General features: G+C 43.2%; 1 protein-coding gene across 14 annotated transcripts in view; it reads right to left on the bottom strand.

Moving 5' to 3' along the window:
- Positions 1-14,052, bottom strand: part of LOC127056957 (protein phosphatase 1 regulatory subunit 7) — a 94,404-nt gene that overhangs the window by 63,956 nt on the left and 16,396 nt on the right. For 10 of the 14 annotated variants that reach the window (XR_007775967.1, XM_050965385.1, XM_050965384.1 and 7 more), the window contains 3 exons: positions 10,790-10,906; positions 6,958-7,062; positions 5,708-5,794 (listed from right to left, as the gene is read on the bottom strand). Coding sequence is in view for 12 of the 14 variants with exons in the window: in XM_050965385.1 (XP_050821342.1) it covers positions 5,708-5,794; positions 6,958-7,062; positions 10,790-10,906 (309 nt within the window). In the remaining 2 variants the exon portion in view is untranslated. Of the gene's footprint in view, positions 1-2,084; positions 2,469-2,583; positions 4,861-5,707; positions 5,795-6,957; positions 7,063-10,789; positions 10,907-14,052 lie in introns of those variants that run through there. The other 4 variants (XM_050965395.1, XM_050965396.1, XM_050965383.1 and 1 more) reach the window with 4 other exon arrangements.

Here is a 14,052-nt window from a genome sequence, read left to right as displayed (position 1 = left end):
AAATCCCCGTCACCGGAGGCTTTTAAGAACAGGTTTGACAAACACCTGTCAGGAATGGTCTAGGTATACGTGGTCCTGCCTCAGCACATGGGGTTGGACTTGATGACTTCTAAATCCCTTCCAGCCCAATATTTCTATGATTCTTAGATTACATCAGGCTCTGTCACCTTCAGCATTTTGTAGCAACCTGGCAGAAATACCCAGACTGAAGAATCGGCATTAAGAATCCTTCTGAAGTCCTGAATGTCATAGAGGAGAAAGGCTATACCCACACCTTTGAGACTGACTCAGGAAGTCACCCAGGAATCAGCACCAGTTGAACTGAAATCCTTTGCTCGAGCTTTGCTCTTATTCAGACACATATGGATGACATTTCTGCTATGAAAAGGAAGGTGGAAGCAGTAGGAAACTGCCAGCTTTGGGAATTATAGCTCCATGTGATTTGGAGGGTTCTGCATTAAAGTATGATGCTACATTCACGCAAATTAACAAGGACAGTGCAGTTCTGTGCCACAGAGTAGACTACCTCAAAACCAAAGGAGAGGAGGATATATTTTTGCTTGGCTGGCCATACTGAAAAACATGGCATCAGGAACTTTGCAACTTCGTTGTTGCTGGATGTTTCAAAACTTTGCTTGAAGCAATGGGTCCACTGGATCCCATTATTTGGTGTCACCTAGAAGACTTCCTGATGGTAACTGTGCTGCCAAGACTTCTTCTAGGATTGATTACGTGTGAAGTTTAGAACATGATGATTTACATTCTGAGTATGCTAAGGAGAATACAGAATCTGGAGAATATATTTTCTTATTGTATAAGTGCATTATTCAAACAATGGAAAAGTGTAATGGTAAAATCCCAGCTGCATTAGATAGTGAGATACCAGGCCAAACAAAAACAGAATACAGTACGGTATGTACACAATACAGAACAGAATACAGGGCCCTCTGAATTCCACTCCTCATCCTAGCTTTAGCAAATGATGGGCTCCAATACCACAACAGTGGATATGGTATACAAACCGAAGCAGGGTGAATGTTGAAGATGCCTTTACTTTAAAGAAGACTGCTCTTCTCGTGGATCTCCGAATGCCTCTGTCTCAGCATAGCAGGGAGTTGCCACATTTACTGTAAGCTATATTTTGTTATGGCTAATTCTGGGGAAGTCATGAGGCAAATTAAGTCACAAATTTGGGGGAAATAATGTAAGACATAGATTTAGGCCTCCTTAGATTCAAAAGTCAAATTCATAGCCCCTCCCACCGTAGTCCAGACACTAGCTTCTAGCTCCTTCCCCAGCCACCTACTCACAGTGGCAGCAGGTAACAGTTATCACTTCCCATCACCATAACAGTGTGTTGACTGGCCGTTCATCCATCTGCTCGCACATACATCCTACTTAGCTCAGTCTTTTGTTTTATATTGAGAATTTTTTTAAACGTAGGTTTTTAAGCAATATTCCAACCGATGAGTGCTTATCTCATAGACTCATAGGTCAGAAGGGACCAATCTGATCATCTAGTCTGACCTCCTGCACCAGCAAGTGACCCATGCCCCACGCTGCAGGGGAAGGCGAAAAACCCCCAGGGCACCTGCCAATCCGCCCTGGAGGAAAATTCCTTCCCGACCCCAAATATGGCGATCAGCTAAACCCTGAGCATGTGGGCAAGAGTCACCAGCTAGCACCCAAGAAGGAATTCTCTGTAGTAACTCAGTACCCATCGCATCCAACATCTCCCCGCAGACCATTGAGCAGACCTGTCTGGTGGTAATTCAAGATCAATTGCCCAAATTAACGATCCTATCATAACATCTCAAAAAGAATCAGAGAAGATGGAAACTCTGGACAAGGGTAGGAGTGTTAACGCAGTCCAGTGCCTGTAAAGGATTGTCACCCTCATTTCCTCCACTACAAAAACTGAAGTTCTATTCACGGGGTTGTTACTGACTTGAAGACTTTTCACTCCTGTTTACCAACATGGTTACTTGATTCTGAGACACAAGAGACTGCTGCTGGCTCAAACTGAACACAGAAGCTTGCTGACAAAATGCCCAATACAAATAAACACTCGTACAACCAGGAAATATCATGTGTTAAGATTTAATAATAATAATAATCATAATAATATTTCAAAAACAATGAGAGAGAGTGCATTATACACAAGATCTGGTACTCAGTGCTTTTTATTGGCCGTTTGCTCTGTGCCAGTGTATTTGGGTAGTGGTAAGTGGATAAAAAACCCAGCTAGGACACTTCTCCAAGGAGGGAAGGAGAGAGGGTAGGCAGGAGGTTCAGAATCGGACAAACGTGGCATCAATCTGCCGGACAGAAGGAAGAGCCAGCATGATTTTGCGCCGGTACTGAGGATCCTTCTGCAGGGGGTTTCTCTCCAGATATACAGTTTCCAAATTCTTGGCTCCCTTCAGCTCATCCAGGTCACTCCAACTCTCAATGAGATTATCATTCATCTGTGAAGCACACACACAAACACTCCTAGCAAAGCTTCATTAGTGAGAACATAATCCAGACAGACACCACTCATGAGGAGTCATCTGTTACCGAGAACCAGGGGGCAGTTAGGCTGTGTGGTTACCACCCTGGTAGAATCTGCTTGGTCCTGCTTTGAGCAGGGGGTTGGACTAGATGACCTTCTGTGGTCTCTTCCAGCCCTGATATTCTATGAATCTAACTAGAAAGAATGACACCACATGAGCTTCCTCAGTGTGAAGCCTTGCTAAGCATTCTCTGTTCCCTACTCCAAGCAGAGTTATTCTTCAGCAATATCTACCACAACACCCGCCCCCAGGTAATGTGTAACCAGAATTGAACTCGACAGGTTTTAACGTACCATGGAAATGCCACCTATTAGCTCTCTCTTGTCTACAGAGCATCACAGGAATGCCTTACTCACTGCAAACCCCACACCCTGGTGACTTGTCCCTTCAGCACATTGCTGCAGTTTTGGCCTCAAGGAGAGATTCATGGGTTCCCCTTTAATATTGTTCCCCTCAAGCCAGCCCCTGCTCAACAAGGCAAAGCTTGAGCTCTCCAGTCTAAGGGCACCAACCTCTCCTAGGCGGACATTCTCATGTAGGGGTGGAAATGCTGTAAGCCTCACTTCAGCAGGTTTCCTCTCGTGTCTCCATTGGGAGGCAGTCTGACTCTCACAGAAAAGGCTGCATGGTTCAAGCTATAAACCTAAGGCCTGCTCAGATCTCAGTGACATCTACAACAGAGGCCTCATACCCCCCACACTGCAACCAACCCCCAGCAGGGCTAACTGTGGTCTCTTGACAGCTCGGCTCCTTTGAATACTGCTGCCCAAAATACACCCACTGGAAGGCAGGATGGCTTCCATAGCATAGACACTCCATGCATGTCAGTGAAGACAGTATGCAGCAGCTGGCAGTACTTTGAACCACAGTTGGCAAGGGGGAGGGATACAAACACACCATTCGGTGTTATTACCATTCTGTCCCACATTTGGATCCTGGCCGAATTCCAGCAGGGGTGTCAGAGAAAGAGAGGAGTATAGTATGCAGCCACAATTCCCCTATCCCAGATGCGAAAGCTTCAGCGCTCCTTTGCTTCTGTAAGCAGAGCTTGGAGGTTCACAAGTTACAGCACCAGCAATATCTTTACTCTCAAAATAAGGGACCAGACCTCTTTCAGCGCACTGCTCCCCACTCACAACATGCAACCAAGCCAAGCAGCACTGAGAACTCCTAACTTGCCAAAATTGCAGTTGTGAAGTGGAAAAGCAGTGTTTTTCCGTGAAGCGCCTACTTCCCACCACCCCAGGGAAAGACAGCTGCTCTAACAGGGGCCATGTGTCACCAAAGGATGGTCGTGGGGTTAAGATGCTGCACTGGGCCTCTGGAAATCACTTCTCAGCTCTGCCACAGAGTCTGTGACACCTCAGATAAGTCAATCTGTTGGTGCCTCAATTGCCCCTGCCCTCATCCATAACATGGGAGTCATTTTTCCCTACTCAGAAGGGTGATAGAGAGGCATTCATATACTATTGTGCCAGGAGCCATATGAATACCTAGTTAGAGTAGGACACACTATCTGCAACATTCCTGGACTGAACAAGTGATACTACATCTGTGGTAACTTTAATACTCTTTATTTAGGGCACTGAATAGGGTCAGAAGGATGCATACAGCATTTAGGAACTAGAACCTTGCCATTACTGGTAATTAAAAAATAATTCTTTAAGGTGGGCTTCATGAAACTGTAACTAGAGTAGGAGAAACACTGATGTGCTTTGAAGAGAATTTTGCCCAGTTCTCTCCATCAGGAGGGATACAGGGCCAAGTTAAAAGAGTATTAAACGGGAAAGCTGGAGGCTTAGATGGGGAAGGGAGTTGGAGATCATGAGCAGACCTTTACCAATGCACTGCTCTCTGTTTCAGTAGTGGCCTCTTCATAAAGTCAAAGTCCTATAGAATTAGGTTGCTCCCTTTCCTTCCTGAGGAAGAAACACCAGCAACTGGAGCAACTTTTTCTTCTGGGAGCAAAACACTTTGTAAATTTCTCCATTTATGGTTCAAAGATTCTAGTAATTTGAAAAGAATCTCACCAGATTCTGCACACACAAGCTAATCTGTACTGTCTCACTTTGAGGCCTGTAGTAGGCCACACTTCATAGGAAGCCTGAGCTCCTTGAGCATAAAGGCAGTTCATTCTGGCATGAGTAGGCTCAGATGGGAACCACAAAACTGACTAATACGGCCTTTGAAAGATTATATTAAAGGGTTGGAAAAGCACCGTTCGAGAAGCCTTTAGACTGGATTTCTAGCTTGATTTCATGTCCAGCTACTTCCCAGTCCTGCAGCCAAAGCCTCCATCCAAGGGCTCAGATAGTGAAAAGTTCCAAATGATGAAAACATGAAACAGAAAAATGTGGCTTCTATTTATTAAGCATTAGAAGAGCAAGTGCTGATACACCCTAACTGAACATAGCAAGAAACATTGTACACTATGGGGGCTTGAGCACTGAGATTCCAGGTGGCTATCTACTCCTCTGTTCAAACTTTGTTCCCTTCCTGACAGAAATTGCACAAAAAAATGCAGGGCTTAGCCCTCCAGGATGCCACCAATCAGAGCCAGCTCAGTATTATGATCTGGTTAGCAGGAGCAGAAACACCCAGAGAACAGCTGATTTTTTCCTGAATGGTTACAAGGAACTGACCAGACTGACTCTGCTCTAAAACTGCTTTTAAACACTTTGGCTTACCTCTGCACCAAAATGCATTATATCTACTTCTATTACACAGCCATACTGTAACGTACAGAAAAGCTAGCAGTGCAAAAATGGGGGAAGGCAGGGCTCTATACTTCAAAGCTATCATGATTAGGGCTATAGCCCAAGCACAGTGGCAAGATCAGTATTCTAAGGAGACAGGCACCTGACATAATTAAGGGCCTGCTATCACTAAAAACCTGTAAAATGAATGAACTGTGATGACTTTTCTCATAATCCCTCCCCCATGCAGACAGGTAAGGAAAAGAAGGGCTTACAACCTTGTCTCCAGAACAAAGGGAACACTTGAAAAAAACTCAGTCCACATCAGCTCTAATGAGCACTGGAGCTGGAATCTAAGAGATGTACAACTCATGATTTTAAACCCTCCCCACCACTCCCAATCAAGGAAATAAATCCTTCTCAGTATGTATCTATTTCAGCAAGGCCTGCACTTACCCAGAATTCCTGCAGCTCTGTTAGATGGCTGACATTTTCAATCTTTTTGATCCTATTGGATGCAATGTCCAGCATTGTAAGTTTGTTCTGAAATAAGCAAATGAAAACTTTAGCTTGGATCTCCTCATCTCATCCTCTACCCCACTCTGAGTCCCAGAGTTGAAAATTCTGAGAAGCACTAGTAACACCACTGCCAGCTGGCTATATTGTTAGCTAGCAAAAATCCAATTGGCTAATTAGGGACTAATTAGTATTGTCCTAACTTCTCCCCAGGATTATGAAACTTCTGAATAGGAGAAAAAATACATTCAGTGCAAGAACTCTCACTGCTTAACTACAGCAGAGAAGATAGTTGTTAAATCAAGACAGCTTGCCAACTTCCCTGAAACAACTGAAAACAATTACTAGCTTGCCAGTCGTTGCTGACAAACCAATTGCTCCTGAGCAGTGAGCTTTCCTTGTAATATTTTAAGATTAGTAATCAGACATTCCAACAAGAAGTTTTGGAATCTACAAAAAAATCTGATTAAAAGAACTCTCTAAGGCGGCAGGTTTAAAGACAGGAATTCTATGCATTAGGAAGCCCAAAAGTTTTAGAAAACGTATCCCTACACATGCAGGAGATCAGCTAAAGTACTCTGATTGTTCTGATCTCCAGGGGTGCCTCACAATGCCACTTATTGGTAAAAGGGCATGGAAACATCACAGGCTTTTCAGTCACAGCAATCCAAGGCAGAAATACAGAAAGTTGAACTGATTTAAAAGAGCAAGATGGCATGGTTTGCCTCTTCTGACCCATGACAACTCACTTAGTCATTTCTGGTGCCTGTGTAAGAGAAACTCATGGCTACCTATTACAGATCCAATTCATCTTTCAACTCAGGAGTTTAGCAGCAGAGATAACTGGCAGAAGTGCTGTTAGGCCTCCCTGTGCTAGTTAGCAGTCAAATTGTTACATTAACTGCTTCAAGACTCCATCTACCTGGTACAGTTTGAGAGTCCACTCCAGCCTGACTAGAAACATGCACGTTCCCAGCAGAAGAGGAGGCAGCTCATGTTTTGTTTTGTTGTTTTAGGTATAACAGATAAAGAATGTATACGGTTTTCTGAGAAGTTCAATTTTCTTTGAGTAACTTAAGGAAAACAGGAACTTCCCAGCAACACCACTGTAAGATGAACCCAGCCATCCTGGGAAGTATTGTGAGACCAGCCCTGACGACTTCCTAAAAGAAAGCCAATGAGACACTCACATTGTTCTCCAGTCCCTCGATGACTTCTATGCCGTTGTGGCTAAGGTACAGCTCACGCAGATTCACCAGGTTCTGCAGACCCTCAATCTTGGTCAGCCGGTTGCTCTGAAATTGTACAGGAGGGAGTGAAAGTCCAGCCCAAAGGAATGAACCCACAGTGAACTCTAATACAAGAAAGAATTTCAAGAATACTTCTACAGAGCACAGATCATTTAGATAGAAATAAAGTGCATGGGAAGAAAGGACTTTGCCTGTTACAGAGGAAGGAACTGCACAACACTGCACCTGATGGATCTGGGACATTCAATTACTTTGAAACTTTTGTAACCAACTCACAAGAAAGTTCCAGGTGAGCCACAGTCCCTTCAAACCTGGCAGGATCTCGGATTCTCCCCCTACTTATGACAGCTGCAACCCTGAAGGCCTTTTCTGTTTAGAAGACCAGGCAAGGACTTCAACAGCACTCATTTTATATTGCTCTTTTATGAGCTGGAGAAGAGGACGATGTAGCAAATATAAACAGACTCCCAAATACATTATGCGCTTACTGTGTCTGTCATACATGTGAAGTTTTTATTGGCAGTGAAACACTGTGTGTATACTAACGTCTGGTTGTTTTACCCCCTGCTGGAATTTGCCAGGCTAAAATACTGGTGTGCAGGGAAAAAGAGATTGTTTCTCTGACCCAAAGGTGGTTTTGGAATAAACTGATAAATTAAACAGTAATAAGTCATCAGGACCAGATGGTATTCACCCAACAGTTCTGAAGGAACTCAAATGTAAAATTGCAGAACTACTAACTGTGATATGTAAAAGCAGCAAAGAGTCCTGTGGCACCTTATAAACTAACAGACATATTGGAGCATGAGCTTTCGTGCAGGAATACCCACTTCGTCAGATGCAACGAAAAGCTCATGCTCCAATACGTCTGTTAGTCTATAAGGTGCCACAGAACTCTTTGCTGCTTTTACAGATCCAGACTAGCACGGCCACCCCTATACTTAACCATGATATGTAACTTATCATTTGAATCAGCTTTTGTACCAGATGATTGGAGGATAGCTAATGTGACGCCAATTTTTTTAAAAAGGTTCCAGACACAATCCCAGCAACTACAGGCCAGTAAGCCTAACTTCAGTGCCAGGCAAACTGCTTGAAACTAAAGTAAACAGAATTTTCAGATAAATAGATGAATGTGATTTGTTGGGGAAAAGTCAACATGGTTTTTGTAAAGGGAAATCCTGCCTCACCAATCTATTAGAATTCTTTGAGGGGGTCAACAAGCATGTGGACAAGGGGGAAACCAGTGGATATAGTGTACTTAGATTTTCAGAAAGCTTTTGACAAGGTCCCTCACCAAAGGCTCTTAAACAAAGCAAGCTGTCATGAGATAAGAGGGATGGCCCTCACAGACAACTGGTTAAAAGACTGGAAACAAAAGGTAGGAAAAAATGGTCAGTTTTCAGAACGGAGAGAGGTAAATAGTGGTGTCCCCCAGGGGTCTGTACTGGGACCAGAATTGTTCAACATATTCATACATAAGGCTAAGTTTTTGTAATGGATATTTTTAGTAAAGTCATGGACAGGTCAAGAGACAAACAAAAATTCACAGAAGCCCATGACTTGTCAGTGGCTTTCACAAAAAATATCCCTGACAAAGGGGTAAGTGGGTTCAGCACCCACTGTTGTTGGGGGTCCCCGGTCTCTCCCCCACCTTCACCCCCCCACTGTGACTGGGCAGCTGTGGGGACTCCCCCGCCCCCCGCCGTGGCTGGGCAGCTGCAGGGTCAGGTGGGGGCTGGAGGCTGTGAGGGTAGGGCTGGCTGGGAGCTCCAGCCCCTGGGCCAAAAATGTCACGGCGGTCAACAGAAGTCATGGATTTTGTGACAACAATGTAGCCTTATTCATAAATTATCTGGAAAAAGGGGTAAGCAGTGAGGTGGCAAAATCTGCAGATGATACAAAACTACTCAAGATAGTTGAGCCCTAAGCGGACTGTCAAAAGTTACAAAGGGATGGGTGACTGAGCAACAAAATGGCAGATGAAATTCAATGTTCATAAATGCAAAGTAATGCACATTGGAAATCAATCTCAACTATATATACAAAATGATGGGGTCTATATTCGCTGTTACCCGCCCAAGAAAGAGATTTGAGTCATTGTGGATAGTTCTCTGAAAACATCCAATGTGCAGCAGCATTCAAAAAAGCAAACAGAATGTGGGGAATCATTAGGAAATGGATAGATAATAGGACAGAAAATACTGCACACAGTATTCAAGATGTGGGCGTACCTTGGATTTATATAGAAGCAATATGATTTTTTTTAATTAATAATATAATTTAAAAAAAATATCATTGCTTCTATATAAATCCAAGGTACGCCCACATCTTGAATACTGCGTGCACATGTGGTTGCCCCATCTAAAAAAAAGATACAGTAGAATTGGAAAAGGTACAGAAAAGGGCAACAAAAATGATTAGTGGTATGGAACGGCTTCTGTATGAGGAGAGATTAATAAGATTGGGACTTTTCATCTTGGAAGAGACGACTAAAGGAGGATATGATTGAGGTCTATAAAATCATGACTGATGTGGAGAAAGGAAGGAAGGAAGTGTTATTTACTCCTCCTCCTAACACAAGAACTAGGGGTTACCAAATGAAATTAATAGGCAACAGGTTTAAAACAAACAAAAGGAAATAATTCTTCACACAATGGTCAGTCTTGTGAAACTCTTTGCAAGAGGATATTGTGAATGTGAAGACATTAACAGGGTTCAAAAAAGAATTAGATAAGTTCATGGAGGATAAGTCCATCAATGGCTATGAGCCAAGATGGGCAGGGATGGTGTCCCTAACCTGTTTGCCAGGAGCTGGGAAATGGGCGACAGAGGATGAATCACTTAATGATTACCTGTTCTGTTCATTCCCTCTGAGGCACCTGGGCAGTGGCCACTGTCAGAAGACAGGATACTGGGCTAGATGGACCATTGATCTGACCCAGTATGGCTGTTCTTATAGTCAAATGTTTTTTACTACTTTTATTAGCTCTGCTTGTTAAAAGTGAGTAGGGTGACCAGACGTCCCAATAAAATTGGGACTGCCCCGATATTTAGGCGTTTGTCCCGCGTCCCGACCGATGTTTGGCCGGGATGCAATTTCATGGCTTTTTTTTTTGTCCCGATATTTTCTCCTCTGGTCACCCTAATGACAGGTCACTCATTTCTTCCACTCATCTGATCACCCTAAAAGTGAGACACTTGGTATCAGGGCAAAAAGGATAAATCCCCTCATTTAGCACAGCCTTGGGGAGATTTCTTCTTTTCCACTGCTGCAGCAAGAGGATATCATCCTATGGGGACTGCTGCTGTAGGATCAACCCCAGTGCTTAATTGGTGCTAGGGCTTGCCAAGGCTGAGCCTATAGGCTTGGCTGTTTGTAACCCTGGCATCTCTGGGACTTCCATGTCAGATACAAAAGTAAAAAAAAAAAAAAAAAAAAACCAGCTTGAGCCCCGGCACCTCTTTCATTACAATTACTAGAAGAAGTTAGTAAACGTATTTCAGCCAAGGATGCAGAAGTATTTCTTTCTTCCTTCCCTCAACCAATGTAGAACTAGACACCCATTTGATGCACTTATGAAGTGCTTGCAGTTCCATTTTCAAAGGGCATGAAACAAAATACTGAGCACAGAGAATGTCAGTCTTTAAAAAAATTAGCTGAAGAAAGAGTGCAGATCTGCTGATTCAGGCTGAGTCGTGCATTGAATTGGGCTGTGGTTTACATGCTCCCTTGTCAAGGTGGAATGAGGAGTCCAAGGAGGATCAATACCTGTATACTGAGCACTGTCAAGTTTGTCAGTGCATCCAAGTTCTGGAGCTTGGTGATTTTGTTCTTTCCCAGGAATAGGCTGTCCAGGTTAGTCAATGTGTCAATATTCTCAATTGCCTGTAAAATGACCAAAGGAGGCAGTGTTACTGCTCTGGGCACTACTTCCAGCCTTAGGTGCCACCACCAGATTCGTTTAAAGAGTGTTCAGATGGTGGGAGCACAGCAAGCAAACCTAGATCTCCTGATCAAATTAAGCATTCTGTCCTTCTGGATCTATGGAGTCCTAAAATGACTATCCATATTCAGATTAGAATGTAAGCCATACCATCCAGATGTTTTTCCACCTGGAGCTTTGAAGGCAAGCAATCTTAGATGTTAGAGATGTTCCCACAGCAGGTTCTCAAACTTCATTGCACCATGACTCCCTTCTGATAACAAAATTACTACATGACACCCCCCAGAAGGGTGGGAGAAGGAAGAAGGTGGCCAGAGCCCGGGGGTGGAGCTTGGGCTTCAGCTTCAGCCCTGGGTCAGAGCAAGTCTAATGCTAGGCTTGATGACACTATTAAAATGGGATTGCAACCCACTTTGGGGCCCAGACACACAATTTGAGAACTGCTGTGTTAGTGAATCTGGCATCCCTAACTAGGGGAACAGGAAAGGCGAGACAGTCTGTGGAAAGATCCAATTCTTCTGGTGGAGTTCACATGACTCTTTATAATCCCCAAAGAAATTTAATAGTCTGATGAGCAATTCCTTAGAACTGCCATTTTCCACATCACCTAGAACAAATAGTGAGCTGAATCCACCCTTAACATAATAAATAACTTCAGCAGACAAACACATTACAGCCAAGCCAACTGAATGAGAATGGAAGTTACTGTCCTTGGCAGATACATTGGACTTGTTTTTAAAAAGGTTTCTGAGGATGGCAGCATTTTCAATATTACAAACACCACGTTCCATTGAGATTAACTACAGCATTCACCCACAGCTGTGCTGCTGAGAATCAGAACCCCGAATGATTCTGCAACACGTAGTTCACATGAGCTGGGTGCTGCCTTGGGGCAGGAGCAGCATAAATGCCAGCATGCTTTCATGGAATCAGTGCAGGAGTGGGAGCTAGGAGTCTTAATCCTGACACTGCCATTGTTGTGATGTGCGGCCTGAGGAAAGTCATTCAGCCTGTGTCTCAGTTTCCCTATAATAAAATAAGGATAATAATGCTTTTTAGTTTCACAGGCATGTTTAGTTCATAATGAGACAGTGCTTTGAAGACGGAAATGCTATACATGTGCCAAATCTTAGCACAACTAATTATTATTAGTACTATTAGTACATGTGCCATTCCAGTTTAAGTACCGAACTGCTTGGAGTGAAGGGGGATGAGGGGAAGAATGAGGAGATTTCCCTCTGGATGATCAAAAGAACTGTATTCTTTGTTTCCAAAAAGAGATGTGTCCAGCCCTTCTCACAAGAGAAAGTACCAGAGGGCAGTTGAAAGGGGGGATCCCAGAGACTCCCATAAAGAAAAGGAAACACAGGCAAGCTTTAAAAAAAAAAAAAAAAGGGAACTTCAGCACATAAATAATTGAAGAAATTTTCTTTTTCTTCTCCTGGAGCCTCAAAGGCATATGATACTGATCAGACAAGCCATATACAACCACTTATAATGGACTCTAAAGTAGCTTAGAAAAATATTCGAACAAGAGTGTCGTAATTGAAGAGACTTTTGATGTCTGCCATGTAGCCATCAACAGATAAATACAAGCTGGTAACAGCTCAAATGGGGACTCTTATTACACTTCACTGCCTGAGTCCCTGCCAATGATTGTGTTTTGCCAGGTCCCTGAGCAGTCTGTTCGCTGAGTTCAGCTCAGCAGTGGGAGAAACTTGGAGTTAATACCACCTCTGATACAACCAGCTGATACCCCCTCACTGGCAACTTCTGCTATGGTAATGGGGAAGAAAATACTTAAGAGTTCTGGGGAGAAGAAAATGTGTGTGTGGGGGAAATCTCTCTCCTTAAAGCACTGAGTCAAGGAGATGCTTATTTTAGTGAGAATATTATAGAACACGGATCAGCTACCTTTCAGAAGTGGTGTGCCGAGTCTTCATTTATTCACTCTAATTTAAGGTCTCGTGTGCCAGTAATACATTTTAATGTTTTTAGAAGGTCTCTTTCTATAAGTCTATAATATATAACTAAACTATTGTTGTATGTCAAGTAAATAAGGTTTAAAAAATGTTTAAGAAGCTTCATTTAAAATTAAATTAAAATGCAGAGCCCTCTGGACTGGTGGCCAGGACCCAGGCAGTGTGAGTGCCACTGAAAATCAGCTCGCGTGCCGCAGGTTGCCTACCCCTGTTATAGAACAAGTGCAGATGGGAGATATAAGAGGTAGGTCATCAGTTAAACATCTGTCTGATAACTAGCTTAGGCCAGCCTTGCAAAAAATCAGCAAGAAAATTTACCAGAGCAGGCACAAAATAAATTTACTTGCCCACACTTACCATGACACCACCAATCAGAGAATTAGCAGCATTTTACCCACCCATCACAAAGAAGAATTACTTGACATCAAGTGAAAAATTTTGCAAGGCAACTGACCCGTGGCTTCAAATTCCAGTGCTCTTGTCATTCATTCTAATGCACCCTCTGTCAGCAAGCCAGAGAAGTCCTGAGCATCAAAATACTGATATGACCTTGTTAAAGATTGAAATTTCAAAGGTCCTTTCCTATGTTTTCACCCTACAGATTTATCTCCAGGAATTTTGTCCAGCTGTGACGCACAAGACACAAGTTACACTGTAGAAGAGAGCTACAGCTATCAAAGGTTTTTATTGCCCACAAACCCAACAGGGACAGGAGCTATTTCCTTGTGTCTGCCTGGAAATGCACTCCTCTCATCATTGCGCTGCAGCAGCCAGCCACTTAGGATAGGGCCACTTTGAGAAGTCAGAATACAATCAGTCTACAAGAATAGATACCATGTTTCTACTTTTTTTTTTTTTGGTATATTAAAATAAGCTTTAGAGGTTACATAATCTGATGTGACCTATCTCCACATACCTTTCAGTCCTTTACCATGGAGGACAATGCACCCAAATTTGTACTTATTTATTTTTAAGCTGTTGGAAGAGATTGTCTGGGTAGTCCCTGCCTGCAGCAATACAGTATTAAGAACATAACTGGATCCTTTCTGTCTTTCTCTACCTGTCTTTCAAATTGCCTCATGTACCCATAGCTGTGGGACAGAAGC

The sequence above is a fragment of the Gopherus flavomarginatus genome, chromosome 8 (genome assembly GCF_025201925.1).
Source record: "Gopherus flavomarginatus isolate rGopFla2 chromosome 8, rGopFla2.mat.asm, whole genome shotgun sequence".
NCBI classification, from domain to species: Eukaryota; Metazoa; Chordata; order Testudines; family Testudinidae; genus Gopherus; species Gopherus flavomarginatus.
Note: the sequence above shows the minus strand (reverse complement) of the source record. Positions and strands in the feature narration are given on the sequence as shown.